The 26,882-nt window shown below is 41.3% G+C and overlaps 1 protein-coding gene and 1 long non-coding RNA gene across 5 annotated transcripts in view; one reads left to right on the top strand and one right to left on the bottom strand.

Annotated features, from left to right (window-relative positions):
• Positions 1 to 311: 311 nt before the first annotated feature.
• Positions 312 to 7,592, bottom strand: LOC129654933 (uncharacterized). Its single transcript, XR_008715663.1, has 3 exons — positions 7,462 to 7,592; positions 6,972 to 7,260; positions 312 to 1,990 (listed from the first exon to the last, which is right to left on the bottom strand). It is a non-coding gene; the product is annotated as an uncharacterized LOC129654933 (long non-coding RNA).
• A 263-nt stretch (positions 7,593 to 7,855) lies between these two features.
• Positions 7,856 to 26,882, top strand: part of MAGI3 (membrane associated guanylate kinase, WW and PDZ domain containing 3) — a 261,069-nt gene continuing 242,042 nt past the window's right edge. For all 4 annotated transcript variants that reach the window (XM_055584686.1, XM_055584685.1, XM_055584689.1 and 1 more), the window contains exon 1: positions 7,856 to 8,719. In XM_055584686.1, the coding sequence (XP_055440661.1) occupies positions 8,404 to 8,719 (316 nt within the window). In that variant the 5' untranslated portion in view covers positions 7,856 to 8,403. The remainder of the gene's footprint in view (positions 8,720 to 26,882) is intronic.

The raw sequence follows: 26,882 nt of genomic DNA, 5'->3' as shown, positions 1-26,882 counted from the left end.
TCTAATTAACACCCATCACCACAGTTACAATTTTTTTTCTCTTGTGACGAGAACTTTTCAGATATACTCTCTTAACAGACAACTATTACATATTTAAATGTGCCAAGATTAACTTTAGGTTCTCTGCACAGAAACACTTCATCAGAACCCATACTATCTAGCATGTTGCCCCTGCTGCTGAACTGACACTCAGTCTTTCCCTCCCTCCCTCACCCCAAATCCAATGAGGTTACTCTCCCTTTTTGAATAAAGGGGAATAGAGATTTTATTTTTATATTTTTGTTAAGTATAAGAAAGGCCACAGTACCCGGTTTTTGAATGGGATGTGTTTATTTTAAGCTCATGTGGTGTGTTTCCAATCATTTTTACTGTGAAATTTGGGAGTGTGCATTTGGAAATGCTTCACCTAATCTCAGCCAAGTAAATGAGAGTTTTCCTTCTGTTGAAGACAGGGAACTTCACATAGCGCGTTGTATTGGAATCCACCAAAGGCACTGTTTGTTAGCTTTCAGACTGCAATGAGAAAATAAGACTCAAGGGCCTGAAGTTCTAACTAGTCAAAGAACCTAGCTTTTATATGATGGGAAAGCTCTTTTGAAACCCAAGTTTGTGAGCTAAGAAACAAATGTCACTTCTTATAACAACACACCCAATAGATGGAAAAAAAACAATATATGTTGTTTCATAAGCATCATATGCTTTGAGTGGATGCTACCTTCCTAAGATTAAACAAAAACCTTGAAATTAATATTCCATCTCTCTGGATGCTCTTCTCAATAAACATAATAAAAGAACCTGTATAAATTTAAACTTAATTAAGAATTTCTCCCACTTTGTTTTCTAACTTCCTCCTTATCTTACTGTGAAGGGACATTTCAACAAAGCAATTACATTCCACAAAGCTGCTTATTAAATACAATTGTAACATATTTCTTTAACTGTGATCAGTCTAGGAAATTAAAACTATAATTTCTGATTTCCACAGCGCATTCAACACGTTTTCATCTTCATTGTTTCGATGCTGCATGCCACGGTCATCTATCATGGGGCATCTATACCTGGTTTCTCTCTGACTTCCCTGCTTCTACTGTCACCTCTGTCCTTTCTGTAGCAATCAGAGCCATCAGTCTACTTCTCTCCTTAACACTCATTGTGCTCTGAGTAAAATTTAAAGTCCTTGCCTTGGCTGAAAGGCCGTATGTGATCTTGCCTCTAGCATTCCTCTCTGAATTCTTTTCCTACCACTGTCTCCTGGGTAACCAGGCTCCAGCCACCTTAGCATGCCTCTGTTCTTCAATTTCAGATCCAAGGTCTGAAATTGGCCTGGAATTCTTGGATCTCAGGTCCTCAGTTAATTTCCTCTTACTTGTCATTCAGGTCTTGGCAAACTGTAGCCTTCTCAGCCAGACGTTCTCTGTGACCTCCGTCTAATGTAGCCTCTGTCCTTTCCTGATCACCCATCACTTATATTTCATCTTTTAATTATAGTACTATTAATAACGAGAGGCGGGGGCGTCCCAGGTGGCGCTAGTGGTAAAGAATCTGGCTGCCACTGCAGGAAACAAGGAGACACGGTTTGATCCCTGAATCTGCTGCCACTGCAGGAGACACGGGTTTGATCCCTAAGTCAGGAAGATCCCCTGGAGAAGGGAATGGCAACCCACTCCAGTATTCTTGCTTGGGAAATCCCATGGATGGAGCAGCCTGGCGGGCTACAGTCCATGAAGTTGCAAAAAGTCAGACACAACTGATCGACTAAGCACTACTACCACTATTACTACGGAAAACTCTCTTGATCATTTACTTGTTTTGGGTTTGCTGTTTATGGGATTCAGGAAATGATACCCCAAAATATGGCCATTTGGCACACTGAATATCTTAAGCTGAAGGAATCTGAAGAAACTGGCAGAAGTGGAAGTTCTCTCTGTCCTCCAGTCCTTCATCCCCGAAGCCGCTCGTGGCCCTCAGGTGAGAGGAATTTTCCCTTTGCCTGCAGGAAAGAAAGAAACATCCTTATATCCAAGATGGACAGATAGTGGGGAAGAATCCGAGCAAACAGGCCTTGCTAAATTCCCTCAGTTTACTACACTTAGCTCATCCTCTTTATCATATCTTTCCATGTCTTTCCACTCTTTGTCAGTAGCATAAAAACACTCAGGGTTACCATTTCTTCTGGTCTTCATTTCTTTATGAAGGCTCTCATGTCACATACAACTTATATTACATAAATATCTATACTTTCCCCTGTTAATCTGTCTTTGCCAATCTAATCTTTGGACCCAGCTAGGGACCCCAAGAGGCTTGGGGAAAACTTTTTCCTCCCCTACACTGTCGTCTTCCCAACGAAAGGAGGGACCTTGTAAGTGTTCACTGCTGTAAACCAGCACCTAAAACCGGAGAAGGAAATGGCAACCCACTCCAGTATTCTTCCCTGGAGAATCCCATGGACAGAAGAGCCTGGAGGGCTATAGTCCATGGGGTTGCAAAGAGTTGAACACAACTGAAGCGACTTAGCACACAGCACAGCACCTAAAACCATTTCTGCTCATCACAGGTACTTCCTGTTATTTGAACAAGGGAATGCGTCCTAAAGACAAAGCGCTCAATTGGATGGAGGATACACCACTCAATCAAAAAGGGACCATGTTCTCAAGGACCTTGAGGTCTACTGGAAAAGAAAACAGAGACAACATGCTATTGGTTTTGGAGAAGGATGAGACGGCATCCTGCTGTGGGAAAGCAAAGCTGGTCTTGAGTAGGAGGTTATAGTTAAGCTAAAAGATAAAAGATGGGTATTTTGGTATTTTCGCTTTCATTCAGTGTTCTCTGTCCTACTTCGTCTGGAAAACCTGACATCTGACTGCTTAACTAACCTCTTTGAAAGCATGTTGGCACTGCACTTGGTTCTGAATATTCCTATTGTTCTGTGAATCTGGGCTTGATGCGTTTGGTCATTTGCAGGCAAGTGCACCTACGGGCAAAAATGCACATTTATGTATAAACAGTGATACAGATTTTGACAATAAATTAGTTTGTCTAACTGAAATAAAATTTTCCATGTAATTGCTTTTATAAGTGAGCATATTTTAGTATTAGCATACAAATGAGCCCACAGGCCTAGGCAAATAAAAATGCTAATAAAATATAAAGATACAATAGAATATTAATCCTGAGTTCAGTTAGGTTATTAATGTTAGGCTGCATTACATATATCATTTCCACAATACAGGTAAGCATGAACATTTTCTAAGGCAGTGAAAGATTTTGTGGATCAGAATTTTTAAAATCCAAGATGATTTCAGTATCATCTATGGAAATAAAAGCAGGATAAATGTTCCTGTATTCTGCATAGAAGGCAAATATTTGTTTTTATTTTTCCACTCCACTTCTCCCCCATGCTCTGCCACCTTAATACTTGAGAATGACTTCATCATAAATATGATGATTTGATTTACTGTTACTAGAAATTCAGGTTTCCATGAAAGGAATAGTGAGAATGTAAAAATAAATAAAAAAGTTCTCCCTACACTTGCTTTGCTTTGGCATAGAGCCATGCACTCTGCAGGGGAACTATTCAGGGGAGAGATGCCCCTAGAGTTGTTGGCACACAAACCTCAATATGATGCATCTCTGTACAATGGAGTAAGTAAGCCTGGGTCATTTGAGAGAATTTGGGAATTTACACTTGCCCTTCTGAAGTTTTCCGCTTTAGTGAAAGTATTAGTCAGCGAATACTTAACTTTCATTAGGAACACTCAATATTATACAACAGAATAAACTTTCCACCTTGTCAGAAAACATGTATGTGAGTGTGTGTAGTATACTATGTGAGTGTGTGCTCAGTCATGTCTGACTCTTTGCGACCCCGTGGACTGTAGCCCTCCAGGCTCCTCTGTCCATAGAATTCTCCAGGCAAGAACACTGGAGTGGGTAGCCATTCCTTTCTCCAATAGATCTTCTGACCCAGGGATGGTACCCAGGTCTCCTGCATTGTCAGGCAGATTCTTTACCGTCTGAGCCATTAGGGAAGCCCATATGTAATATGTATTAGGAGCAAATCAAGCAATCTCTCCTCTTCAGATTTGCTAAGAGACCCCTTCCCTGCCAAACTATGTTCAGATATTATGCAGCCATGCAGTGTACAAGACACTGGATTCCTCTCTGAGCACTAGAAGGGGAAACTGGATAAAAGTATTTCACTACCCTTTGCCTCTTTGATTCAGGAAAGGGCATTTGGGCAAGTCCAACCAATGAGACAGAAGAAAACCGTTGCTGGGGCCTTTGGGGAAAAGTTTCCTTGATCTGCTAAAAGGAAATCAGGAAAGGAGACACACTTCCTTCCTGTCACTGGATGTTGTTATTTGGAGCCACTGCAGCCATCGTGGGGCCCAATACATGAGTTCTGCATATTGACACACATCTATGTTTGTTTCCATAGATTAGATGGATAGAGGTAGCCCCAAGAAACCTTGGAGATCATCATATTCAACTGCATCATTTGTTTTTGTTAAGCCAGATTCCATATTGTTTCGCTTCTAATATTCCCCAATGGAAATCACAGCTATTAAGCCAACCATTAGGTTTGGGAAACAATGATCAATATGGATATGATCTGATTATTTGGTTAGGTGCCATTTTAGAGAGAGACATTTGCAATGTGACTTCTTTAATTATGCAGTAATTTCCAGACTAGTGTCCTACCAGAATTAATTCACTGGGGTTTGCAGCTTATTTCTAGACTATTTTAAAACTGAACCTAAGCTTTTTAAGAGGGGTGAATCAAATAGAGAGTTATAAAGGTGATTTAGCAATGCTTTTGGCCTTGTCATAGATATTACTATTTAGCACAAATTAAAATAACTTGAGTGTTTGTTTATAAGACCATATGTTAAGTGCTTGCTTGACTCAAATAGCTCCATTCAGTTCTCACAACTCAGGTAGGTGAGTATTGTTATTATACCTATTTTGTGGATGAGGAAACCAAAGTTAGACAAAAGTTTACTCAAGATCTCAGACCTAATAAGTAGAAAAGCTGAGATTTCCAGTCTGACTCCAGAACTCAAGTTCCTAATTACTGCAGTTTTCTGTTAAGGGTCAATATAACTTATCTGTGGTTGAGGCATGTGGCAGATACTGTTGGGCATGTACTGAACAATCATTCTCCCTTTCTCCTCAAGAAGCAGAACCCCAATTTTGCTCAGAGTGACTCATGGTGTCACTGAACCATGGCAATTCCATTTTCTTGTCAGTGACTGGTCTGCAGTGGGCATGTGACCATTTTCAGGCTAATAAGGGAGATTCTATGGCAGGTGTGAGGGCAGTCTGGGAAAGATTTTTCTCCTTCAGAAAAATGGTAGCAGCAGTGCCTTTCCTTCGTTCCTGCTTGTACAACCTTTCCTTCCTGCTTGACCTCTGAGGATGTGATGTCTGGAGCTATGGCAGCCACACTGCAATCTAGAGGTGAGAAGCCCAGAGATAAAACCCAACATGAATATGATTTTAGAGAGCAGGCACAAAAAGAGCTTGGGTCCGCAATGATGTGATTGTACTGCTGAACTAAGCCCAAGACTACTTTCATTTGAACCTCATGTTAAAGATGTAATAAATAACTCCACGCTTTAAGTCACTGTTAGATACTCCATTCGTTGTGGCTAAAGATATCCTGATAGATACAATCTGGGCAAGAAAAGATGTCTTCCCAGAATTGCTGCAAAAATAAATCAAGTGGAGATTATTAAGACTTCATCCAGGAATCTGTTAGTGTAGGTAGTAGTTCAGAAAAAAATACTCCAGCTATGTCTCAGATCTGTGTAATCTGAGCAATCCACATGATCTCTCTGCTGGCTATTTTCCCTTTTTCTCTCTGGATGTGCTGCTTCCTCTTCTCTGTCTGATTGACTGACAGGGACTTTCAAAAGGCTCTCCTGCTCTCTGGCTCCTGGTTGGATCTGTCTATTGGGATGCACAAGCAGGAGGATGGAGGAGAGAGGTGAGTGAGAGAGAAATCCTCTGGCTTTGTCCTTGGGTGATTACTTAGGCTGACTGCCTCTCTGTTTGAAGGTCATAGGCTTCGGTCAGGCTGCCCTTTCTGTGATGAGTTTTGGTTCTGTTCCTTTCCCCTTGCTTTTTACAGATGGAGCAGCTTGTAGCCTCAGGGTTCCATTTTCCCTTGTGGTTTCCCACACCTTGCCCATATCTTTGTAAAGTACCATTTGTTTCCTGCGGAGGCCCTGACTGATATAATGGTGTGAACAAAATTACTGCAGCTGTTGAAGCTTGGGCCAGTCTATCCGAGACGTGGTGAGATTGTGGAGTTATTCATAGTTTAAATAAGGGTTTTCTCCAACCATTAAAGGAAGACAGGAGACTATATAAATGTCTTACTGCAAAAGTGAAAGTATCCTAGCTCAGAGGAAACACTTTCCACCTGAGGACAAGGTGACCTGGAAGAGATGGCATTTGGGCTGAGGATGGATAGGATTGTTTTAAATAAAAAGGGGAGAGTGTGAGCCAAATCAGGGAGAAGAGAAAGCTTAAGAAGAGGTTGTGAAAAATTAGTGTTGGATGGGCCTAACATGTCCTTTATTCACTGTAAGTTCTCGCTCCACCTCCTTTACAGGTGAGTGAACTTGAAACTGAGATTTGGTCAAGGCCAGATAGCAAGTAAGTAGCATGCCAGGATACCAGCCCAGGTTTGCTAGCTGGTTCCTAATCCAATTATAGCCCATCTTCCTCCCCCACCCCCGCCCTGCCCCCGTCCCCTCCGCCTCCTCCCCCTCCCCCCCAGCAGTCTTGTCAGTCTCTCCTACTAGACTGTGATCGCCTTGAGAACTGAACTTCCGTTTTCCTCACTCTTGACCCCAGTATTCTAGCACAGTGTCTGACATAAAGTCGTCCTCCTCTTCATCAGCAATTAAATGGTAAGAAGTACCTACTCCCTGCCAGGCACTATACTGATATTTTATAGGTACCTCATGTAATCTTTACAACAACTTCCGTTCAGTCGCTCAGTCGTGTCCGACACTTTGCGACCCCATGGACTGCAGCACGCCAGGCTTCCCTGTCCATCATCAACTCCTGGAGCTTGCTCAAACTCATGTACAACAACTTGGGAGGGTATAATTATCTCCACTTAACAGCCGAAGATGCTGTGGCTCAGAGAGGTTGTCCAATTTGAGGTCACACAGCGGTATGCAGGACTCTGTTTTACGTTCCATCAACAGACTCCGGAGTCTTTGCCTCAAAGGATAATAACTTTTGCTGAAGAAATGAACGAACGAGAAACGTTGACTCACTTTAAGTGGTCGGCTGTAACTGGCTACCCCGAGGCTCTGCCACCTCTGTCCTCGGACTCAGCATGACGCCTGCCCTCCAAAGTACCCCAGCTAGTCTCAGTGCCCAGAGAAGACAGGGGCCCAGGCTCCGCCCCTACTCCACCCAGCCCGCCAGCCATGCCTCCACCTCGGGGAGTTCGGCAGCTCTTCTATCCGAGTTTTCTCCTTGCTGCGGCCGCCGCACCGAGGGCCTCTCTCGGCCCTGCGTTCTGGAGCCGATCCCACACCCCTGCCCCTCCTTCTCGCTCTCCCTGACTCTTCAAACTTTCTTCCACCCTCTTTAAACTTCAGTCATCCTAGTGCCCGCCTCCTTCACTTCCGTCAGCCAATCGGTCGTTAGCGTTCTCGCCGGGGATCCGCCCCCTTTCCTCCGAGGGCCAATCTCCAGCGAGAGTGTCGAGTGCTTGGGCTCTTTCCCAAGCGCCTGGCCCGTGACGGCAGCGCGCCGGGCGCCGCGCGGCGGGAGGGGGCGGGGCTCTGGATGAGGAATGGGCGAGGGCGGGGGGAAGGGAAGAGGGAGGAGGAGGAGGTTGCGGCGGGTTTGAAAGCGGCAGTTTCCTGGCAGCTTGGGCAGGCGTTGGTCTCCGCGATCCAGCTCCGCAGCGGCCACGATCGATCCTGCGACGGGTCTACGCGCGCTTGTGCGCGCCCCCGACGGATTTTTCCCGGTTCCGGCTCTCCAGCTTCACCTCCCCGCCCCCCTGCTTCTGCCTTTCCCGCCGCTCCCGCGCGGAGCCTGGGGGCCAGCCGTCGGCTGTGACCCCGCCCGAAACCCCTCTGGAGCCGCCCGGGGGCAATCCCCTTTTCCTTTCTTCAGCCTAACCCGGGTGGCCCTCGCGGAGCCCGGTCAGACCCGGAGTTCGCCGCCGGGAGAGGTGTCCGAGGGGCGTCTCGGGGTTCGGAGCGGCTCGGCCCCCAACGGGCTGTGGTCGGCGAGGGGGACGCCGGAGCGGCGAGGCCCCCCTCGCCGGGCTGCGCGGGCCGCCCGGGGCCCCCAGGCTGAGAGGGGGCCAGAGCGGCGCCCCCGCCGCCCGCGCGGGGTCTCCCCCATGGTGCAGCGGGGTTCGTGATGTCGAAGACGTTGAAGAAGAAGAAGCACTGGCTCAGCAAGGTGCAGGAGTGCGCGGTGTCCTGGGCCGGGGCCCCGGGCGACTTGGGCGCCGAGATCCGGGGAGGTGCGGAGCGCGGCGAGTTCCCCTACCTGGGGCGGCTCCGCGAGGACCCCGGCGGGGGCACCTGCTGCGTCGTCTCGGGCAAGGCGCCCAGCCCCGGGGATGTGCTGCTGGAGGTGAACGGGACGCCTGTCAGCGGGCTCACCAACCGGGACACCCTGGCTGTCATCCGCCACTTCCGCGAGCCCATCCGTCTCAAGACTGTGAAGCCAGGTACGCCGGCCCTGTCTTTCTGTCGCGGAGTGGGGGGAGTCCGGGGTGGGCGTCTGAGGAGCGGCAGCCCCACCCCACCGCTTATCATCCAGGGTAATCCTGAGCCTCCAGGGTGTGCCGGACTCCCTGTCAATGGGGAGGGGTGGCGGTGCTGATTCCCATTTTGCGGGTAGGAAAACTGAGCTCTGGCTTGGGCGGGCTGCTCTGCTAGCTGTCACAGAATTGCCACCAGAAGCTGGGTTTCCTTAGTTCGTAGCTCCATCTCCCGCCGCAGTTTTTGACTAGAGGAAAACCCAGCGTTTTTCTGCTCTTCTTTGTGGACGAGGTTCTCAGGATTGTAGCATATTCTTTGGAACAGTCTTAATGCATTTTCTTATAGAGGAAAAGATCTTTATTACTAAGGCACTTGGTGCCAAGGTTACCACCTAGTGTACCTGAGAGCTTAGCTGCTTCAGTGTTTCTTGTACACTAGCAACACCTCGGAGCTGACAGCCTAACTTGTCAGCTCAGGTGGTTCAGGTGTCTGTGTACCGATGGTGTACAATATGCGATTTGTGGCAGAATGGTGTATTTTTTCAGGGAGCTGTTGAGTAGTCTGGGTTTCGAAGGAAGGTCTAGGTGCCTCCCGGAGTAAAATCTTTTGTAAATCTTTGATTTTATGGAATTTTGTTGAAGTGGTGGGTTGCAAAGGCCCCCGTTGCCCTGGTATCTTTTATGCTACTAAAATCTGCTGCAAAGCTCGTTACGTTTATGGCATACTTGCCAGTTTCTAAGCATTGATTAGACTGCGTACAGCGTACAGTGAAATCTGATAGGAGGTAATAGCCCTCATTGTATTTGTTGTCGATAACATCGCTGGTCATTTCAGCATTGGTGGAATGTGGTTTTGTTTCCTGAGATATTTGAAGGGGAGAGAATTATGACTATAACGTTACTAGAAATTAAACTATTTTTTTTTTCTGAGTGTGTTCTACTGAATATACAGTGAATCAAATTATAATGGTCTGCTTAATAATGACTTGGGATGGAAAAAATCAGTCCATCCCTACACTGCAAAATGCTGGAAAATTCTGGAGAAAAATTTAACATGTCTCCCTCACTTTTTTTTCTCAGCAGCTCACTTTGGGAATATCTTTTTAGTATTCTTTAGGCTTAATGGAAACTGATGGTTTGTGGTGCAGTATCCATATGTGTATGTATTGTGGATGTATACACACACACTCACATGTGTCTGTGTGTATACATGCGATCTTAATTAAGATTTTCTTCATATGGTCTGTTCCATTACGTTCATTTTAAACTTATGGGTTTATGTGAGATTTTCTTTTTATTGTTAATTAAAAAAACTTTGGCAGACTTTAAACATCTTACAGCTTTTTGAGTTAAAAAAAAATTCTTAATTCAAACTTCTAGAGCCATTGGTGAAAGGTAGAGGAAAGGCTTTGGAGACAGTAATTTAGCCAGTCAGGCACTCTCTGTAATATGCAAGATACTATATATACAGTATTATTGGTCTAAGTGCCATTTAGTTCATATCCATGAATCGGGGAATATTGAGAACATTTGCATCATTGCTTTGTGTTTTGTTTTGATTAATTAGGGGTATATATAAAAGTGTTACTTATTTTCTGAAATAGTTAAAAAAATGATTGAAGAGGAAGTTGTTATAATCTCAAGTTATTGTGATTCTTTTAGAAGACTGGGAAATTGTGTCTTTCATTGATATTAGTCTAGTCTAGTCCACATGTTATTAATTTCTCAGCCTTTATATAAAATTTATGAAGATAATTCAAAAGTTTAGAGTGTATTCAGTGATGTTAATTAACTTAAAAAAAAAAAATCACATACCCCAGAATGTAGTTGACATTTTTGTAGTAATAAAAATTTTCCCTCTTGCATACTGTCTTGTCTGAAATGTTTAGCAAAAATAAACTGTACTGGGTATAACACATTTTGTAATCACTAATGATAAAGTTCCGAACAGTATACTTATTTTTTAGAGATACACTCTGCTTCATTAATTTCTAAAGGATACCACTATATGTCATCTGAGATTAATATTCTTCTTTCTAAGCAAGTTGTTGATTTCTTTTAAAAAAGAGTGGGTTTTAAAAAATTTCCTTAATAGCCTTTGTTGTTGTTGTTTAGTTGCTAAGTCACGTCCAACTCTTCTCAACCCCATGGATTCTAGCCCATCAGGCTCCTCTGTCCATGGGATTCTCCAGGCAAGAATACTAAGAGTTGGTTGACATTTCCTCCTCCAGGGGATCTTCCTAACCCAGGATCGAACCCAGTCTCCTGTGTCTCCTGCATTGGCATATGGATTCTTTTACCACTGAGCCATCTGGGGAGCCCTAGCCTTATGTTAGGCATTGTATTAAATTGCTTTCTTAAATGGCTTTACATAAACAAGATTTACTATAAAATAGCAAGCTTTTTGTAGTTTAAGCACATGACTTTAAATGTTAGATAGAAACTAAGAACTTGAAGAGGTTATTTGTAAAACTTTGAGTGTGATTAAAGCAGCATATATATTATCTCCAGAGGAGACAAAGATCCTATCCCGTTAGGATTAAACTTGAAATATGAAAATACAGAGTAAGGAAATGTTTAAAAAATTTTCTATTCACATTGGGGTCTTTCCCCCCTCCTTTTAATCTAAACTTTGTAAGAAATGTGTTTTTCAATGTAATAAGGTATTTTAAAGTGTATCTTGTCTCTTCTCTTGATTTAACTTTATTAAATCTTATTACATTATTTATTATTAATCTTATTTGTTAACCTGAACTTTATGAAACTGTGTTTAGAAACTAGCACAATGCAAGAGTGGATTCAGCCATTTCTGTAAGATGTATTATTAGTAGGGAGTGACCTCATATGGTCTTCTGACAAAGTCCATGGTGGGAGAATGAACCGGACTGTAGGCTATGACTGACCCAGTGCTGTTTCTTTCTTGATTTCTCCTTTCATCTGGTAGGTGTTAAAGGGAGCTCAGCCAAAGCCAGTACCATCACCCAGATGACTTAACAACGGTTTTATGGCACTGTCTGTCTTTAGCTTTGTCTTGGGTTTTATATATTTTCTTCTGTTCTAATCTTTAATGGAGATTTGAAAGTAATTCTTTTAAAATATGGCTCCTAATCTGAGAGTTTTGTAAGAGAAATAGGAAATTTCTTACTGAATTCTTACTATTGATGTGGTATTTAGCATTCAGGACTCTCCTGCTCCACCTGATTCTTGGGCCAAATCGACACCTGTTTCTTAACTACGACCTTGTCATTTATTTTTCTGCAAAGAGATAACTTTTCATTTGAATTTGAACTTTGTATTTTCCTGGTAGCAAAGGAAGTTGAACTTTGAACCTCCAGTGGAATTGTTTCATGGTATTGTCCTGTGACCAGGATTAGTTTCTTTGATTTTACTTCAAAGTATATTTTTAAACAACTGCTATTCTGATTAATGATAGAAGTAGTTAATTTTATTCTAAAAAATTTCCATTTCCTAGTCTATTATTGTGCAGAGTTTTATGAAATGTCTGCTTCATATACCTTAGACACATATCCCAGCAGTTGTAAATTATGTGGACTTTATTCCAGAAATTATATATTGACAGATACAATAAGTACATGAAATCCTTGTCTACTGCATTATCATGCACACAGTGCCTTACAGCTACCTTGTCAGTTACTATATCTGGAAATGAAAATCATGAGGAACAGTGTTTTGGTTTGTTTGAAAAAAAGCTAATTTGAAACAGATCTTATTTAATGCTAATCAAATGTAGGTAAAAGTCTTTACCACTGACTCTTTGAGACATCCAGTTTATAAGAGAATTTTGTTAAAATGAGCACATTCCTAGAAATACTTTTCTCATCGGTGAAGAAACATTACTAAATGCTTTTAAGTAAGGATGTTTGTGTTATGCCAGTACTGAATAATTCTGCCCCTTTAGTCTCTTTACTTTTGAATCTTTGTTAGTCTTTTTGGCTTAGTGGGTAATTTGGGACTTACTGTGAATTTTGTTTAGGTGGTTGTAACATTTAAAGAAGGAAAATGTGAGAGAAGCATTGCTAGCCTTGCTAGCCTTTCAAGTTTGCAAAACAAAAAATTTCTTGTTTCTTTTTCTAAAATAATAGAAACAAGAGACTGGGCTGGGCAGCCCCTATTTTAGGGAAAATAGCATCAAATTTTGATAAACTTTAAATTTGAAATTTTCCTGCTTTTTGAAAGTTTGGTAACAATTTTTTGGGTCTCAAGTTGGTTTTAATAACACAAGATTTGGGTTCTGAACTGTATTCATTGGTACCTTCAATTCATATTGGGCTTATACCACAGTGTTAGAACAAACTCTTTAACATTTGGCTTTCACTTTTCACATGGTTTTTACTTTATGCAGTTTAGTGCTAAAACTGATTTTTATGCAAGGGAATTGTTTTATCCAACATAACTGTGTTTTTCTTCTGAGATCCTGGGATTCTCTTCATAAAACCTCTTGTAAGAGACAGATTTCAGTGATTTTTTTTTTTTCCTCCTCCTGGTCTCTAATTTATAAATATATGTATGTATGTATACACACACACACACACACACATATATATGTATACATATGGTGTGTAGATATATATGGTAAAATAAATCTCCATCATGTATGTATACACACACACACACACACACACATATATATATATATATATATATATACATATGGTGTATAGATATATATGGTAAAACAAATCTCCATTCATTCAAGTATCTGACTTATGAAGTCAGTGCATAATCTTCCTGGGTGAATAGTTTCATATAATGTCTTTACTATATAACCCTAAAGTGCTCTGTAAATTTTGTGGGCACGTAGTGTTTGGGGAGTGTATTATAGGAGAATTTCATTTTTATGAAGCACTTAAGTGTTACCTGCCAATTTAAAACTTTGCCAGTTTCAAACTCTACCAATTGCCAAGTCAGTTTCTGGTTGGTTGTGATTTGACAGAGGACAGCTGTTTGGGTATTAAAGACTAGAGCTATGTCTCCTTTCATTAGTTAATTATTTTTGTTTCTCTTCTAAAATTTTTAGATATAATCTTCTGGCAATACTACATTTTGGTAGAGAGAATGAATGCCCTTAATCTCTTAACTGTTCCCAAGAGTAAGATTTTCAGTAGCTCAGAGGGTGGTGTTGTGAGAGACTTGGTTGTACGAAAGAGAGGCAAGTTGATTGCTCTTCTTCTCCTTGAGCAAGTATTATTCAGAATGCTTTCTCCTAAAGTGCTTAGTTTTCTTTATAAAGAGAAAAAGGAAGAGTTCTATTACTGGCACACATTCAATGCTCCTCAAGCATTTAGCGGTGAACCTACCTTGTGAGCTAGCACTGGTGATACAAAAACATAAAATGTAAAAATGAGTCAAAAATGGTCTCTGTCTTTAGGAACCTCGCAAGTTATTGGCAGCGTCCTGATTCATTGGTAAGCAGTACCTATAGTAAGGATTTTACCTTTTCTATTTTTCTCCCAATACTTAAAACTCTTTAGGTAAGTTTTAGTATGAATTTTGGTGGAAACTGGGGTTATTAATTGGCTATCCAGCATGCTGTTCTAAAAAGTATGGAGTTGCATCTTAGAAAGAGTGTTTAAGTCATGACAAAAAGAGGGAAGTCAAATATAAAGTTATCTTTTGCAAAGTCCTCAAATGTAAATTACCCTTAAAAGACATTGCATTTATATTCTGTTTACAGTGCATTTTATACTACAGTTTGTAGTTTATGTTACAGTGTATTTTATACCTTGTGTGTGTATTATACCCATTTTTAGGAGGAGTCTTACATGCCACTTTTCCAGCCGTGCTAGAATCAGTTCTTTTATTTTGGTTGAATAACAGATGAGGTAGTTTGCTTGTATTAAAGAGGTATGTTTTTTAAAAAAAATACCTATCTTTTAATTCAGAAAAATCCTTATCTGGGTGTGCATAGTGAAAAAAGTTAAACGTATATATATGAGGTGAAAGGATGGTTTCATTTTTTTTTAATGTCTTATTAGAGTCCTTACCACCAGCTCTTATTTTCTGACTTGGATGGTTGGGGAGGGAGTTAGGAAGAATTTTGAACTCAGCCTGGCTTTGAAAGATGGATATGGTTTGGTTGAGTGGAAGTGAAATGGTCTCAGTATCAGGTAAGAAGCAGAAGAGGAGCAAAACACGGGACAACAATGTTCAATACAGAAAGGTCTACAGTGTAGTCCATTTCAGTAGTTTTTGTGTGTGTTGTGTGTAGTTTTTTTAAGGAACCTCCATACTGTTCCCCATAGTGGGTATATCAATTTATATTCTCACCAAAGTGCAAGATGCCCATTCCCAGTTTTAGACATCCTGGCATGGCCAGGGGAGCATGGACTACATTTCGAGGACCATAATTTGACTTGTGACATCTCTAAATAACAGAGAAAGGAGAGACTATGTTCATAAATTGTGCATTGTTTTATTAACATGGGTTTCCCAGGTGGGCTCAGATGGTAAAGAATCTGCCTGAAGTATGGGAGACCCGGGTTTGATCCCTGTGCCGGGAAGATCTCTTGGAGAAGGAAATGGCTATGCACTCCAGTATTCTTGCCTGGAGAATCCCATGAACAGAGGAGCCTGGCGGGCTACAGTCCATAGGGTCGCAAAGAGTTGGAGACAACTGAACGACTAACACACACACATACTGGACATATCGTTTGAGAGACTCAGTAAGAATTATAGAGAGTTAAACTTTTCTGTTATAATTTATTTGGGCTTTAGGTTTTTAATATTATGGAATGGGAAATGGAAAGATTTTGCTTCAGAGTTAATAATTAGGATCCATTCTTTTTAGAGTCTTCTTTTCTTGTCTTGGGTATGGAATATGAACAGTAACTGATCTATTTAATTAAAATTTTCTGGCATCTTAGGCCCTTTGCTCTATTTTTTTTTTTTTTTTGCAGAGAATTTTAAACACATAATTATTTTCCTTGCTTCAGGGAAGTTTGTGAGAGGTTACACTGTATCTCATTCTGATTGGGAATTACGTGTGACTGTGAAAAATGGGATTTTACTATACATGATGACATTTAACAAGTAGTTTTATGAAATAAAAATACTCTAAAAGGGAGGAAAAATAAGCATTTATTAATAAATGCTCTATTTCTGAACTTAAATAGAACTATGTTAAACTGTCTTAGAGGAAAAAACAAAGAAAATAACTTCTAAAAAATCCACTATAATACTGAGAGGGTATGGAGAAAAGGGAATCGTCTTATACTTTGGTGAGAATGTAAATTGATCTAGCCACTATGGGGAACAGTATGGAGGCTCCTTAAAAAACTAAAAATAGAACTGCCATATGATCCAGCAACCCCACTCCTGGGCATGTACCCAGAGAAAAAAGATACATGCACCCCAGTGTTCATCGCAGCACTGTTTACAGCAGCCAGGACATGGAAGCAACCTAAATGTCCATCAGCAGAGGAATGGATAAAGAAGATGTGGTGCATATATGCAGTGGACTATTGCTTAGCCATAAAAGGGAAAGAAATTATGCCCTTTGCAGAGACGTGGATGGGCCTAGCGACTATCATACAGAGTGAAGTAAATGAGAAAGAGAAAAACAGATATTGTATATTAATGCATGTATGTGGAATCTAGAAAAATGGTATAGATGATCTTATTTGCAAAGCAGAAAGAGGCACAGACATAGAGAACAAATTTATGGATATCATGGAGGGAAGGGAGGTGGTGGGATGGATTGGGAGACTGAGATTGACGCATATACACTATAGACAACTAAGGAGAACCTCCTATATAGCACAGGGAACTCTATTCAGTGCACTTTGGTGACCTAAATGGGAAGGAAATCCAAAAAAGAGGGGCTATATATGTATACATCTTGCTGATTCACTTTGCTGTGGAAACAGCAAAAACACACATTGTAAAATAACTATATTCCGATTTAAAAAAAAACCCACTGTAATGAAGTAGTCCTCACATTACTCTTTGGATATGGTTATCAATTTGCAACAGATATCTTGTGGTATGTAGCTTAGATTTCCACAGAAAAGGGAAAAAGAAATTCGAATTTACGTCAGTTTCTGTATTGGTAAGGAGTTTGTTCTGAGAATCTTGACAGAAACACTACTGAGATTAATTTAGGCTAAGAAGAAATGTCTTGGCTTATGTGCATGAAAACGCAGGCACTGGACAGTAAGAGTTTAACTCACGTTCTCAAGGGCCGTTACCTGACTCTCCTCCAGGTTGGCTTCTTTCTGAGCTCGGCTCTGGGTGGGAGGAAAGGTGGCTCTCACTCAACTCCCCAAGTCAAACAGAGCCCTTAACGCTTGTCATCTTAATTTTTTGGACTCCAGTAATAAATCAGATCTCATACTCAGACTTTGATTGGCTTTGTGCCCATCACAGACCACTTGTGGGGACAGGGCCATGGGGTAACATGATTGGTCAGGCCTGAGTGACATGTCTACTTTTGCAGTTGGGTATAGAAAGCACAGTGTGATTAATAACTAGACAGAGCCCCAAGAGATAAGGGAGGGGTCGTTCCTCAAAAAGACGGATGCTATGGGGACAGCACTGCAGGAAATGGCCTCTTTTAAAACATTCAGTTTCTCCTATTTTGAAGCCAACAGCAGTACACAGTTGTCATAAAACTCTCATTTTTAAAGACCAGATATTGGCTGTAGACCATAACTGAAGCATTGATTTTACTCAAATATTTTCCTTAAATATATCAGTTTTGATGTTTTTATCTAAAAGCTGCTTTATGTAAATGCTGGCTCTTTTAAAAATTACAATGCTGATACCTTAAACATGCACAATATAAAAGTGCTGCTTGTGTTTTTCTTACATTTTCTTTGAATTTTTTTTATACCAAATAAAATTTTCTAAATCAGTGCTGCTTGTTAGGTAGCTAGAATACTTCGGAGGATTATTTCATTATGTTTGACATTGAGAAAATGATTATTAGTCCAGTTAATGCAGTTTTTAAAGCCTAATGTACAATTTTGAAAATGAAATTCTAAACCAATTGCTTTCTAAGATGTTTCGCTTTTAAAATAATGGTCTTTTTAAGCATAAATTTAGATAACTATTATTGTGTTATTTCCAAGGGCTCCCTAATAATACTTTGTAATCATGATCTTATAGAAGTCATACATAAAGAAGCTACTTCACTGACTCTTAAGTTTGAAACACTACTTAAAGAGTGAAATGTGAATCTGTTTAATCACCAGAAAGGTTACTAGCATTTGTTGGATCAAGTCTGACAATCTTTGTTTTTTCCTGCCTTTACCGTGGTACTTAGAGGTGGAGGGTTGAAAGAGAGGGGCAGGTACTCTGAATATCTTTTCATGCTATTTTTATATTCTAATTACTGTAGTAATGTCTTCTACGTTGCCATAAAAAAATCATCCTTCTCTTTATGATGACACACACAGTAGGAGTTTGCAGTTTTGCCAAGTGTTTGGTAGTTGAACCTTAGGGAATGTTAAGTGTTAGGAGGTTATTGGTTAATATGCTCACTGTGCACAGAAACAAGCATGCATGGGATTGGGTGTCATTTGTCAATAAGAATCATCGCAGGGGCTTTGATTTTTAGATTAGCTTATGTCCCTCTTGGAGTATCTTTAGACTATACTTGGAAAATTACTGCTCCTACTCCAGAAGCCTGTCACAATCAGAGTTCTCCAATATTAATTCCATATATTGATTGATTAAATCATGAAATCTGTTAAAATAATGTAACCTTCCTCACAAAGCTATCTCTTAACCTACTTCTGTAGCTTTTGGCAAAACACTCTGTAATGTATTAATTTTAGCAGTGAATGCTATTCACTAATGTCAGTGTTTAAGTTAGAATGTACATGCTAATGAAGGATTCGATTCCTTTTAAACAGAGTTAGATTTGCTAACTAAGAGCTTGGCTGGTGGTCCACTGGCTAAGAATGCCCACTTTCACTGCAGGGGGCGTGGGTTCGATCCCAGTTGCCACATGTTGTGGTGCAGCCAGCTAGAGTTGCCTCAGTGTAATGTTGATGAGTGAAGTGACACCTCAGCTTCCCTTTGGTGGCAACTCAAGGTTGTCTCAGTTGGCAACCTGGCTCTAAGTCTAGTAGGAATATTCTAACCTGGGGACTTGTCATGATAACACTAACTGCCATTTACTGAGTAACTGTCTGATGTCAGGACATTGTCTCATTTGGTTTATAAGAATGTGTATGTTGGCAGACGTATATTCCTGTAAAAAGTTCATACATTGTTATTCTCCACGAGCCAGGGGTTATCTTCTCCCTTTTACACATGAGGAAACCGAGATTTGGAAAGATTAGCACGCAGAAGGTCACCCAGACTCAAAGGAGGACTATGAACTGACACAGTTTTGAATCTTCCTTCTTTGCATTCCAGATAGAATAGTATTTCATTATAACTGAAAAAATCTCTCTTCCCCATTCTCTCTTAAAAGGAAAACCCCCACAATTCTGAATTGTTTGAGTGGGTGTTAAATGCGGTAAAACTCTGGCCAAGTCCTTAAAATAAAAGCTTCATTGCTTGGTTCTGTTTCTAAACCAAGTTGTGGCAGTGCAGATTAATCTTTACAGTTCAAGTTGTTCCCAAGAGTTCCTAATCAAACAGAAGGTCAGCCTTAATTCTGGCTACCTTTGTCAGAGAATATTTTCAGCAGGTGTGAGTAAAAGCCCAGATATTTTAGGATAAAATATACTTGTGAAAATCGTATACTTGATATTGGAAATGTTATCTTGTTCTTGTCCTTCCTTTTCACTCACTCTGAAATTCACTCTCTGGGAAGGTGTGTGGTAGCACCCTTATCTGGAGACAGGTAGCCTAGAAAATGGTCTGAGGAATGCAAGAGTGCATTTTGGAATTAGGAATTTTTAATAAATATGCAGACTCTTAGCCAAGCTAGACAGAATTACTCATGGTATTGAAGTCAGTCTCTCTTCTTCCAGCCTTCAAGTACTGCACAGTAAGGAGGTTCCTTTGAAGAGGCAGTTAAAGCTGGCTGTGGAGTACGGGCACCTTTTCTTCTTCAAGTGTTTGTTCTGTTGTTTTCTATTTGGGCTCAAAATCACTCAACTGGAAGGAACCAGAGCGATCCAACCTATACCCTTTGACGACAAATAAGTTGAGGCTTAGAAATGGCAGGTGACTGTGCTGAGCAGGAAGCTGGCAGAGTGGATACTTGAACTCAGGTTCCTCTTGTTTTGGATTCTGGCAGAAGAATTTCTGTAAGAAACTTGTGAAAAAAGAATTAGCCTTGTTGACATATTCTGTCTCTTTATGAACTCTGCGTTCTTTTGGAATTAAGTATAGCATGCTGACTCAGTTTGTTAGGCCATCAGCATCTATGAGTGTTAGAGGCCGTGGTAATCTGAAAGCTGGAGCATAATAAAGAATTGCAGTCATTATATGCTTCAGGTCTTTAGGGCAATTTTAGCTTTCCATAATGCTGTGGTTGGAGAAGGAAATGGCAGCCCACTCCAGTATTCTTGCCTGGAGAATCCCATGGACAGAGGAGCCTGAGTCCATGAGGTCGCAAGAGTCCAACATGACTTGGTGACTAACGGGTTTAGTTGCTAAGTCATGTCTGACTCTTGCAACCTCATGGACCATAGCCTCCATGGGATTCTGCAGGCAAGAATACTGGAGTGGGTAGCTGCTGTCTTCTCCAGGGGATCTTCCTGACTCAGGAATTGAACCCCGGTTGCCTGCATTGCAGGCAGATTCTTTACCAATTGAGCTATGAGGGAAGCCCACAACTTGTGGTTAAGATTTAAATAGTCAGAAAATTCTTAGCTGATGTAACCACTGAATACTTAAGTATTTTTTTGCCCTTAGTTGTTTTAGTTTTGAAAAATTTCTTTTTCTTACCAAAAAGATTCTTCACAGTGCTTTCAGGAGAGTCCTTCTGAATGGGAGCTTCTGTGTGGTAGCCTGCTGTTGCTGGCCTCTCCTTGCCCCTACCTGGAGGGGTGATGAATTCCTCTGATTTAGAGCCAGCTATACTTTGATTTCTTGTTTTCCTCTGACTAGGGGGAGCAGTGGGGGAAGATGAGTTTGGGGGCCAGAGACTACTCAGGGGTGTGGTGGATGAACCAGTGGGGCACTTTGGATTCAGGGTCCTTGAGCTCGTCTGGTTTTAATGAGAGTTGACATGACTGCCACGGCTGAGGGACTGTGTGCTCCTGCTGGGTTCAGGGCACAAGCAGATGTCTCAGGTCATGGCGAGCTGGCCACGGCAGAGGCGAAGGTATCATCCATATGAGGCAACACTGAAGAAAGGGGCTTGAGGTGGCCATTCTGGGGAGACTGATGGGAATGGTGTCATCTCCCTTGAGCCCTTTGTGTGAGTCTGTGAAAAAACAGCATGAGTGCAGACATAAACAAACCCTTTCTATACAAAGTCATTCCCCATGTACTCCTTTGCAGTATTAGCCAGAGTTCAGTGCAGGAAATGGAGGGGATATAATACAGGGAATTCATTGCTTGGGGAATCTTTGGAAGAGCTGAAGGGCTGGGCTCCAGGCCAGGCCTCTGAGAATGTGACTTCCAGGACACCTTGGAACAGGTCGCCGCAGGAGCTGCCATCTCTGCCAGTGTCAGGAAAGTGGCAATCAGGAGGCTGCCCATTGAAATCACAGCAAGAAAGTACCTTTGTCGCTGTGATCAGGGGGAATCACAGCAGCCACGGCTGTTGCCATCATAACTGCTTGAAGTTTGAAATTTAGTGTCCGGCCACTTGTGACAACTTCTCCTTGATGCCTGTGAACTAGTGACGACTAGAAGCAGGAATGCTCAGTCTGGCACTACTGCTTCTGCCACTGTCCCTCATCACCCTCGGGGCTGGAGACTGGACACTGACGCGTGTGTGGCCTTCCTTGCTAGCTGAAAGCGGCTACAGGCTCTCGGCTGATCGGGCTCTGCCTCACTGCTGCCGTCTGCATGGTGTGTCGTGCCTCTTAGGGGCAGACTCAAATTCTCATCCTGATTACTCGCTGTCAAGGAGCCTGGAGAATGTAGTTTTTGATTTCCCAACCTCTGCGTTTTAGGAAGGCGTTCTGGAAGGACGTGGATGCTGAATGCATCTTATTAGATGTAGTATGTTAAGTACAATATAACCCTTCCTTGATAACTCACTGTCGTTTCCGTGAGCGTTTCTTTCTGAAGTGGCCCGTAGGTGGAATGATCTAGGGCCGATGGATTTTTAACATCTGTAGTGATCTCCTGTACGAGGTTAGCTCGTGTCTGTCCTGCCTGCCATCTCTGCTGCTGTGACATCTGTGTTTTCTATCACTTGATCTCAACCTCCTCTGCAAGCTGCAGGCATTCAGGCCAGGGAAGGCCCTCAACTGAAGCAACTAATTCAGAGGCTGGTCAGCAGCATATGATTTCTGTGGCTTAAAAAGATGAATGGGGCCAGTAAGAATCTTTCCTGGGGATATGAACTAAGACAGAAAGGAAAGAATTTTCAGTTGGGATTGAAGCCTCAGCTGAGAGGTTTTGCAGTGATTCTCTGGAGTTGGCTGTATTCTTTTCGTAAGATTGATTGTTAAATTTTCAGGAATTTTTCAAGTTGGTTGTCCACCACAGCCGTTAAAAAAGGTAAGTTGTATAAAATGATTAACTAAATTATATTTAAAACAGGTACTATTCAAAATTAATCATTTTCATATGATGTTTCAGCTTCAGTGAGGTATGATTCACAAATAAAATGTGATATATTTAAGGGGAACAGTTGTGATGATTTGATATGTGTCTATAATGTGAAAGGATTCTCACAACTGAGTTAATGAACACGTCCATCACTCCACATATGTACCTTTTTTGGGGGGTGAGAATATTTAAATTCTGATTTCTTAGCAAATTTTAGTTATACAATATAGTATTAATCAGCTTTGGTCACCATGTTATACATTAAGTCCTCAGACCTCATTGATCTTACAACTGAAACTTTGTACCTTCTTACCAATCTCTGCCTACTTCCCTACTTCTCCCAGACCCAGGCAGCTACCATTCTACTGTTAAAGAGTTCAACTATTTTTTTTTTTTTAAAGATTCCACGCCATTTCCTAATTATTTCACTATGTTTTACTCCTATCTGTGCTCTCCAGGTCCTTTACATCCATGCTATCTGTATGGCAGAAATACTATATAATGGTGTGTGTATATATATATAATGGCATTTACCTTCCCAGCTGTTTGCACTGTTGACACTGCTGTGGTGGGAATTGTTAGCATTTGCCAAACACACTCCTGATTGTGGGGGTGGAGAGGGAGAGTCAAGGTTGGAAAGGCCACGCTGAACTGTATACAAACTGAAATTATGGGAGAAGAAACTATGAGTAATCAGAAAAAACTGACGCATGATGTAAGGCTGACTGGTGTTAATAGCAGAGCACTGGAGGGAAGGGCTCCACACTCCTCTTCCCAAGGCCCAGAATCTTTCTGGAATCATTGTACAGCTCCAGTCTCCTAGAGATCCAGCCCTGTTTTACTGCCCCTTCTTGGAATTATGCAAAATTGTGAGTTTCTGTGTTACCAACCTTAATAGAACACACTGAAATTTTATTTTATTGCATTTATATGCCTTTTTCTCAGGAGGAGGAGACAGCAGTGTTAAAATTTTGGGTTCAGGTTTCCTGGGATAGGGATGGAGGTAAGGAGAGAGGTATGTGATGTATAAGCATTTCCTGGGGAGGGGGTGGTGGGTTGGTCCATACCCTTTCCCCCAATACGTTTTACATTAGAATAAGGTTGAAAACTCCATTAAGGGATGACTATTATAAATATATATATTCATATAAATATATTAAAATATAGTCTGTGGTATTTTTCATGTGTAAACAACGTGCAGACTATTGTAGTTGTTCATAGAGCGGCTTGATATTGTTTAAGTGCCCTAAGCCTCAGGGCTTCCCTGGTGGCTTCGTGGTAAAGAATCCACCTACCGGTGCAGGAGACACAAGAGACTCGGATTCTGTCTCTTGGTCGGGAAGATCGCCTGGAGAAGGAAATGGCAGCCCATGCCGCTATTCTTGCCTGGAGAATCCCATGGACAGAGGAGCCTGGTGGGCTATAGTCCTTGGGGTCGCAAGAGTTGGTCACAATTTATGGATTGAGCACAACTTATGGATTGAGCATGCCTGCCTAAGCCTCAGGGCCATGCCTAAGGCATAGGCGGTGTCATTCTCTATTCAGGTAGCTCCTGCCTGTGCCTTCAGGAACTGCTAAGATGCCCACTCCAGATCTGAATTGTCTGTGTCTGTAGCTCACCGCTTCAGTCTCAGCTCAGCTGCCTTTGATCAGCTGCTCTCTGCTCATTGTTCCAGTTTTGTTTTCTCTTAACTCTGATTGCTTCTCCCATGCTTCTCTGCTTTGCAGAGAAAAAACCCAACCTTGTATAGATCCTGCCAGCCAATTGCAGTGCCCCTTAACTTCTTGGTGGATTATCCAATCTCACAGGGTCAGGTGTAAACCTAGGGTGGTATTCCTTTATCTTCTGTTGTTTGTCCTTGCTGCTCTTTACATGAAGAGCATGTGTGTATATGATTGTTTTGATTTTTTCCCAATTTCTGGATTTGGACATATTCCAGAAGCCTGGCCTCTGACAGATAATATTTTACTGTTTATTTGATAGCCTTATTTTAGAGGTTCAAATTGAACTGCTTTTACGTAAACCAAACTATCTTTTTAAAAGTCATTTAAAAAGTAGTGGTTGGAAATAGGTCTTTGAAAGGCCAATAGTTAAGCTCTTGGGATAATTAAAAAATTGTGTTGTTCTTGTTCAGTTGTTCAGTCATGTCTGACACTTTGCGACGCCATGGGCTGCAGCGCTGGACTGAAGCCAGGCTTCCCTGTCCTTCACCATCTCCCAGAGCTTGCTCAAACAAATGTCCATTGAGTTGGTGATGCCATCCAACCATCTTGTCCTCTGTTGTCCCCTTCTGCTGCCCTCAATCTTTCCCAGCATCAGGGTCTTTTCTAATGAGTTGGCTCTTCGCATCAGGTGTCCATAGTATTGTGTAATTGTAGCATATCAATCCACTGTCGCAGTGTTGCAATGCATATGGGAATTTCATCAGTACCTTTAATTTATTAAGGACCCTCTATTGTAAGTAAATATTTCGTTTTAGAAATACTAAGTGGGAATATGTAATTTTTCTTCTTGCAGATTGCAAGCTTTTTACCTCCTGAGATACAGTTTTTCTCCATCGTGGTCACAGGTGGTGATTGAAGAAGAAGTATCTGTGCAAATTATATTAGAAGCTCACAGCTCTTCTGTGAGCCTTTTCTAACTCTGAGGGCCTTAACTAGACGAGGGGACATGATCAGAATTTCTTCTTTGTGTTTATGTGGACTCCCCTCTCTTTAAGCAGTATTGTAGACTCAGCAGTAAAAAGAATCTGCCTGGGTGGGAAAGATCCCCTGGAGAAGGAAATGGCAACCCACACCAGTATTCTTGCCTGGAGAATCCCATGGATAGAGGAGCCTGGCGGACTGCAGTCCACGGGGTCACAAGAGTCAGGCGTGACTTGGTGACCAAACCACCACCACCACAGCCTCACTGAGGTGTTCGTTTACTGCTCAGAATGATTTTCCTGAAAGAACGATTGTGCTGGAGTGTAGTCTGTGGGTCCCACTTAGTTCCTTTCTTGCCCAGGGTTTTTACATCAAGTTATTATAGAAATCTTTTCACCAGGGGAACAAGAGTACCTGTGTGTTGTTGCTGCTGCTTATTTGTTTTTTAAAAAATAATGTAAATAAATACAGGATCTGATACATGTGTGTTTACTTTATATATCACAGTTTAGGACTAATTTTTATATTGCTAGAGATAATAGGAGAGGAGAAATTATAATCTCCAGACCATCTTTTGGCCAAATAAATCCAACTGGATTTTTAGTGAAGTTTAATGGAATTTCATTATTATTTTATTCATGATATTTGTTTAGCCTATAACTGGTTTAGAGTATTTATGATTTGAGATCACTGACCTAATTATATTTCTCATACTTAGAAAGTTGTTAATTCACCTGTATAGATAACACAGTCCTGGAGAACTGAAACTGGAAAGAATATGGCCCTTCTTTTATTTATTTATTTTTAAATTTATTATTTAATTGAAGGATAATTGCTTTACAGAATTTTGTTGTTTTCTGTCAAACCTCAACATGAATCAGCCAAAGGTATACATATATCCCCTCCTTTCTTTTTTCTTTTTTTAATTAATTTATTTTTTAATTGAAGGTTAATTGCCTTACAGGATTTTGTTGTTTTCTGTCAAACCCCAACATGATTCAGCCATAGGTTACCTATATCCCCTCCCTTTTGAATTTCCTTCCCATCTCCCTCCCCATCCCACTCCTCTAGGTTGATACAGAGCCCCTGTTTGAGTTTCCTGAGACATACAGCAAATTCCCATTGGCTATTGGCCCGTCTTATTAAGCATCAGACTTCAGAAATATACTTGTGTCTACCTTAAGGATAAATAATATCATGACAAATTGAAAGTTTGTAACTTTAGGTAATAATGTGGTATATACCTAGGTGTATGTTGTATGTTAATTATGTGCCCCCCAAAGTATGAAGTCCTAACAGCCAGCACACTACAGTTTGGAAGTAGGGTCTTTGTGGACATAATCAGTGAAGATAAAATCCTCCTGAGTAAGGCAGGCCCTGGAGAACAGAAGAGACACAGGAACATGAGGGGAGAATACCTTATGACTATGGAGGCAAATTGAAGGGCTTCAGCTATAAGACAAGTGCCTGGGATGGATGGCCACCAGCAGATACTAGGAATAGGCAAAGAAGGATTCTACCCAGAGACTCAGAGCATGGCCCTGCTCATACTTTGATTTTGGACTTCTGGCCTCCAGAACTATGAGAGAATAAATTTCTGTTGTTTTTGTCACCTAGTTTGTGGTGGTACTTTGAAATTAATATATGCATTTTTCTACATATTGTAATGATGACTATATCCATGTTGTTATTTAAGAAACATCTCAGTTCATTAACATTATCATCTTTTTAGCATATTAAATTGTGGATTCATGTTCTTTGGGTAGCCAAATAATTTTTATTCTTTCAACAATTAATATGATAGATAACAAAAGCTTATTATGGTATAAATTCC

The sequence above is a fragment of the Bubalus kerabau genome, chromosome 6 (assembly GCF_029407905.1).
Source record: "Bubalus kerabau isolate K-KA32 ecotype Philippines breed swamp buffalo chromosome 6, PCC_UOA_SB_1v2, whole genome shotgun sequence".
In the NCBI taxonomy this organism is placed as follows: domain Eukaryota; kingdom Metazoa; phylum Chordata; class Mammalia; order Artiodactyla; family Bovidae; genus Bubalus; species Bubalus kerabau.
Note: the sequence above shows the minus strand (reverse complement) of the source record. Positions and strands in the feature narration are given on the sequence as shown.